The sequence below is a fragment of the Lipophrys pholis genome, assembly GCF_963383615.2.
Source record: "Lipophrys pholis genome assembly, chromosome: 5".
NCBI lineage: Eukaryota > Metazoa > Chordata > Actinopteri > Blenniiformes > Blenniidae > Lipophrys > Lipophrys pholis.
The window spans coordinates 30171420-30177959 of record NC_137628.1 but is presented as its reverse complement, the minus strand read 5'-3'; the positions used below and the strand labels follow the sequence as shown (position 1 = coordinate 30177959).

Sequence of the window (6540 nt, the reverse complement as noted above, 5' to 3'; positions counted from 1 at the left end):
CTGTTGCCTCCTCAGACATGTTCAGCCATGTCTCTACAGATTCTCTGAATGCAAAAATTGGAAAATGAATTTGAGTTTGTCCTTTTGCTATGATTGTAACCAGAGGATAAAATGTAATACTCAAAACAGCTGGTTTGCAGTATCATTTAAATTCTCTGTGATATCTATCATCTCCATCACATGACAAGACAATGAGAGCATAACAAACATTTTTGTTTTGTGGTGAAAACATTTATTGAACACTTATCAATATCCACATCATTGAAAAAAACAGACTATCATTTTCAAATAAATTAAGTTTAAATGCCTGACTGTATTTGTGAATAGGCAAATAAATCACAATATCAACCTAAGGCATGTATATTGCAGTTCATCAGTGTGCTGTGTTGTTTCATCTCTGCAGTTCAGAAGACGGGAAAACAGCAACAAGATTTATATTTGACAGATTTCATGGGCCTCAATCTCAAGGAAGTGACTATTCTCTTGGGTCCTTTTTGTTTTTGTTGCTGATCTCCTGTCGTTCTACTCTGCTGGTTTCAACCCCCGGCACACAGAGCATTGATTTTTTTATTTTTCAAGTAAGACTACAAGCAGTCACAGTTCATTTTAAGGCAGTGCAGTTATTGGGCTCAGTTTGAACTGGCGGTGGACCGGGGACTGCAGGCAAGAGGTAGGGAGGGTGAACACAGATGGCTCAAAGTTTTTGGTGTTAAAGGTGGAGACAAAGTCATTGGCAAAGAAGGAGGCGGATTCCGGGGCGCAGGGTGTGGCGGGTTCAGGTGTGGCGGCGAGAGCCGGGGCGCTGGACAGGACCTCCGACTCAAACTGCAGCAGCTGACCCATGAAACTGAAGTTTGGTGAGACGACCGCCCGGCGCTGTTTGATGATGTCGAAGGCTGCGTCCAGCTGCAGCTGCTGGGTCCTCATGATGTAGGCCATGCAGATGGTGGGAGAGCGTGAGATGCCAGCTTCGCAGTGGACCAGGACCTTCCCCCCTGATTGCTTTACGTGATCTGGTTGAACAGAAAGAAGACAAATCGACGTTAATTGATTTATTTTTTCATCGGGCATCAGGAAAAATTGTTGCAGAATCAACCTGTGTATAAAATAAATCGTGTATTGAGTGGTTTATTTTGTTTTCTTCGCTTCTGGTATTTCTATTCCTAAAGTCACACCACGTGATTGTGAGGCTACAATGAGTCAACAGCAAGTTTTAAACGGTAAACAATATGAAAGAAGTCCGGGTGAATATAACTGTAATTATCACTCCCACTCGCTCATTATAACCAATGACATTTATTTTATCTTTTGTTGTCTTTCTACTCATGCATATGCAGCGGGAGCCCGATGTAAAAGACAAATGAGACCATCCACACTGTCAGTATGTCTGATTTGCAGTGACACAGAAATGAGCCCACATCCTACAAACGTCCATTCGGGTGATGCACCACGAACTCATGTGAGGCTCGTCTTAGTCACAGAGCACAGCTGCTCATGAGCTGTTTTCCCCTCCTGTGCTGCTGTGGGGGCGCACACAGGGATGCGTGTTCTAATTTGGAGGTGTTGCACTCCTACACCCTTATCTGCATGTACTGAAATACGCACTCAAGAATCTACCTCCACTCATCTGTCTAAAACGTCCCTCACAACATTTTTCAAGATTTCATTAATTCCTAGAAGTGCTCCGAACACCTACGTGTCTCCTTTTCTGTCTGTCTCACATCTAAGACTGTACCTACAGGCGCTTATTCCACGAAGCCACCGCAGACACCTACACATCTCTCTCTCTCTCGCTCTCTCTCTCTCTCTCGCTCTCTCTCTCTCTCGTCCTTCAATAGAGACATTGAGGGCCACTTCTCTGAGAATTACTGATTTCTAACTGCTGCGATCAATCCCCCACAAACCACATGAATGAATCATGAACTTCCATCTTAAGAGGGACAGCAGCAGTGGGTGTTTAATGACTTTCCATTGGCTGGACGCTCCAGTGGCTATTTCCATCCAGTAGGTTAATAATATTTATTATCTCCTCCCTGGCTTTACATCAGTCATTAGACTGGAAGGGTTCTTAGATATTTCTTTGATTATTGGTCGGCACTGCCTGCCTAATCACTTGGAACGGTTGGTAAATTTTGAACGGTCACTCTGAATGTAGGCTAAAACCTGCAAGTGGAACATTTTGCGGCCTTATGTAATAGACGGGCTTATCAAAGACACCCTGAATGTAGCCTGCAGGCCTGAACAATGCACAATACCAGCAGCAGCAGCAGCCACCCAATGCAGGTCAGCCAAACTGCTCGTGGGTGAGCGTTGTCCTTGGTTATGCCTGGCTATAAATAGCTCCCAGCACAGTGTGTTCATCTTTTGCTGCTGCTGCTATTATCCTGCACCTCTCCCTCACAGTCTTTTTTTTTTTTATTCCTCCCCTTCTGTAACATATTTGATGCCCTGTTGCCCTCCGGTCCATCAGTAATTCCACCAGCTAGCAATAAATGTATGCGCGTTATTATTGTGTTATCAGCCAGCCAACGTTTATCCTCCACCCAACCATCGTAAACAAGTGTCAGTGTGTTTGTCAGTCGGCCCCCGGCCTCCTCCGCCCCGCCGTTACTAAATGCGGACAGCTCACCCAGTTGTCACACTGACTGGCCACACCCGATGGCGTGTGACTTGGCCTGGGAGGTGATGACGGCATGGGAGCTCTTTTTCAAGTTAAGACGAGCGCAGGGGAGGAGGGAGGGAGGGAGGGAGGGAGGGAGGGAGGGAGGTCAGACAGGAACGGGGGAAACGAGCAAATCCTGAATGAAAGACGGAGCGGGCAGGATTGCCGGTGGGGATTGGAGGATGGCGATAAAGTTAAACTGATTACCGCCTGTTTTCTTTTAGCTGTCTATTTGTGAATGGGAGCGGGTGACACGCAGCGATAAAAGAGGGTTTATTTGAAGACAAAGATATTTTAAAAATACACACACACACACACACACACACACACACACACACACCTATCTATAGGTGGCTGTCTAATTCAGCTTTGGTATTTTGGGACTTCTGGGGTGATGTTTCATTACAAATACGCCTGACCTAAAGATAATCTTATTCCTGGAAAAGATGTATTTCCCTTTGAGTGTTAAATTTAGCCACTCAGCAAAACCTGGAAATACCAAAAAAAGTAAGAACAGCCACAGCATCCATTCGATTAAACTCACCTATAAACTCTATGGCCTCCTGGAAGTGGGAGCTGATGTCGGCCATGTGGTTGTCCTCCACTGGGATCCACTTGTAGTCATAGTGGCCCTTGGCCGGCTGCAGGTCCCTGCGTGACACATTGAGCAAGGCCGTGATGTGAAGGTCGCTGAGATAGTCCTGTCTGGAGGCGTGGTAGGCACTACCGAGGTAGAGGAAAGGCAGGATCTCTACAGGTTTACCCTGCGGTGGGCGGAGAGGGGAGAGAATACAGACATGTTAGGGCTCAAGAGCGCAACCTTCCAAAGAGACACAACACAGGACCACCAGCCTTGATGCATCTGCTTTCAGACACTCAACCAAACCCAGAAAAAAAGACGCAGCCATTGTCCAAGCTATACCATTGAAATGCCTGCTGGCAGAACACTGCGTTCGGCTGTAGACAAAACACACATCAAGAGGAGAAGCTACGGAGCTATGGCTTCCCTCTTTGTTTAACAGTGTGTGATATAACCCACGATGTGTGCAGACAAAACAGTGTTCTTTGAGCTCTGAGGCTGCCACATGCTTCTCATTTAGTCAGCGATTGAAGAAAGGTCGGGGATGAAAGGGCATCTTTTTTTTATGGTGTTTCCTTGTATCAGCTGGGCATCACTGAATGAATGGTCACTTTCTTTTTGAGCCAAATATAAAAAAGATTTGGCAGCGGTGAAGGTCAGAGGATATGAAGCCCAAAATGTTTTGATGGTGTGATGCCAAATATAAGTTTCTCACATGTCTGCATGTTTGGGATGTGTGTGTATTTGGGTTTTTTTTTTGTGGACGGGCAATAGGTTAAATATAAAAACTGTCTGAGACCATGTCTACCCTGTCTGTGTGGCCACACGGGGTAGGAAGTGCTGAGAAGGGTGTTTCCATACCTGATCATAATCTGGTTTGTGGTGAGAAAGCTTCTCGCTGTGGCCGTTGACTCTTTTCTCATTTTCAGTTCCGCCCTGGTCGATGGTTTTCACCTCAGTGCAAAGTTCAGGGTATTGAGAGCGGAAGTTTTCATATCCTCCTGATGAGAGAACAACGAAAAACACTTTTATAAGCTTGGCTTTCAACAAGGCGAAACTCTCACTCACAAAACACACACATCTTGTGAAATAGCAGCGTTTATGAAACACTCTTTGCACCGGATTATGACCTTTATAACCTGATTATGGGCACGTAATTAATCACAGGAGTCCGCAGTAAAAGACCAGTAATCCGTTTAGGCCAACATCCTGAGGATGGAGAGGTGACAGACGGAGATGGAAGTGTTTCAACACACAAGCCCGAGGGATTTATTTAGCTGAAGGGGATGGCCCGGAGGGGATTGAATATTCCTCTTAGGGTTTATCTTTAATCAATGAAAGTCGTTGCACCACCACTTTTCTCCCGCACTGACTCATCCGCTCCATTGACGCACACTGGACATTAGGAGCAACGTGTGCTCTCATAACCGACGAAAAAACAAAAAAAAACTATGATTATATATGATATTCACCCGATGAATATTATTAGAATATAAAGGTGGGTGTTATAAAACGCGAACGATTGTCAGCTAGTGTTCCTCTTTGACTTTTAAAACACCTCAACACGGCATTTATTCAAGTATAAATTAGAACCAAGATATTTATAGTTTTGTATTTCCATCCACTCTAAGCTTATTGAACAGTCATATATATATATATATATATATATATATATATATATATATATATATATAAAATATAACTATAAAAAAACAAAAACCAGTAAAAGATCCATATCATGCCAGGTTTTAACAAAAGAAGCGACTATACAGTTTAAAAGTTCGATAAGAACGTTAACAATTCGAGCTGTAATTTGTTTTTTCAGGCTTTTTTCAATGTTTGATCAATTCTTCACACATCTTATTCAACTCAGAGACTTGGATTAAAACTGTTTAATATTAAAAGCTCTCACCTTTCAGGAAACAGACGTTTGCCCCGCTCGTTACATGTGAGAGGGTGTTTATCACAATTTGTGCTACACTGTCCTTTTTCAGTTTTTGCCAGTGGGACGTCCGGTCATCCAGAGCTACGATGGCCGATATGCTCCCCTCCCGAAGCCGCAACAGGGCTCGCTCATCTGGGATGACAAACTGCAGAGGCACCGGTCCTCCCCGGGACCTCCGGACCACCACGGAGTTGAGGTTGACGTTGACAGAGCCTCTGATGTTGGAGTTCGTAAATGACAAATAAGGTCTGCAATCCACAATAAGGCAGCTCCCACACTCCTTCCTGATGATCTTCCTCAGATGCCGGCAGTCTATGCTGGAGACCTTCATCGTGACACTAGAAGAATATTATTATTATTATTATTATTATTATTATTGCCTGAAGAATTGAACTGGAATTGCTCCTGAAAACGGGCGAGCGAAGAGACCCGCTTGCGTCTGTGCCTACATTTCCTCCACGGGGATTCCGGCTCAGCAGTTTTATGTGACTGGAACCTCCGGCGGCTGACGTCACGAACCATATTTGGACACCGGCGAGGTGAGCTCGCAGGGACAAAGGCCCCGCCCACCACGATGACTCGACCGTGACTCCGCCCGCAGTCTTTGTAAACACGAAACCGGAGCCTGGAGCTACTACCGCGGCGTGTTTTCAGTCATTACTCACGGTTCCTCCGCTGGCTGCTCCGCCGGCCTTTGTCATCTTCCTCCCCGCTTTTAAAAGGACGTCAGCCTGGACTTTGTCAAGCGATGATAGGATATTTGAATCTGACAGATTTGATTTAAAAAAAAAAAGAAGGTGTTTTGGAAGAGAGCCATCACACAGGAGCAGAAATTTGGAGACAAATTCTTCTCATCCATCCGAAAGAAGAGGAAAATACATAACATTGAGCTAAAGTTGAGATGTCAAGCACACAGTCGTCCTGTTTATGAAATAAACTTTATATATATATGCTGTCAGACCATTATCATATATGTAATTTATTCAGTCTATTAGAGGGATAACTCGTCATTTAAAAAAACATTTTTAATTTCTCATCCTGTATTTCCATATTATGAAGTAACAATTGTCGCAACACATTCTGAAAAACGTGTATAACGATGAAGGAACTGTTGTGATGATGGTTACAAATAAAAATGTATTCCCCATATCTTATGATAGTGATCAATGATCATGTGATCCATGAAACTATTTACTCCTAATATGCGAGTTCAAACAGACAAATGTCGTTGAGTCATTGGGCGTTTTGTAGGAGTTGTCACTGAGTCAACATTTCAAAATATTTCACACATCACTTTCAAAACAGGCATTATATTAAAGTTTTTGTTGAATCATTCAATATTGAAATAAAATT

General features: G+C 43.9%; 1 protein-coding gene across 1 annotated transcript; it reads right to left on the bottom strand.

Moving 5' to 3' along the window:
- Window positions 1-219: 219 nt before the first annotated feature.
- On the bottom strand, window positions 220-5645 carry dusp5 (dual specificity phosphatase 5). The gene is made up of 4 exons (XM_080464832.1): window positions 5155-5645; window positions 4104-4243; window positions 3207-3426; window positions 220-1013 (listed from the first exon to the last, which is right to left on the bottom strand). Exons 1-4 carry the CDS (start codon window positions 5516-5518, stop codon window positions 607-609), a joined length of 1131 nt encoding a protein of 376 aa, XP_080320958.1. The 5' UTR covers window positions 5519-5645; the 3' UTR covers window positions 220-606.
- Between the last annotated feature and the right edge of the window lie 895 nt (window positions 5646-6540).

What these genes read in the sequence shown, in the direction of transcription:
- dusp5 (XM_080464832.1), bottom strand. Translation starts at nt 5,518, where the DNA reads ATGAAGGTCTCCAGCATAGACTGCCGGCATCTGAGGAAGATCATCAGG. An exon ending in ACAAACCAGATTATGATCAG is followed by an intron (nt 3,427 to 4,103) that starts GTATGGAAACAC and finishes CGCCCACCGCAG; the next exon opens with GGTAAACCTGTAGAGATCCT. An exon ending in GGAGGCCATAGAGTTTATAG is followed by an intron (nt 1,014 to 3,206) that starts GTGAGTTTAATC and finishes CTGTTCAACCAG; the next exon opens with ATCACGTAAAGCAATCAGGG.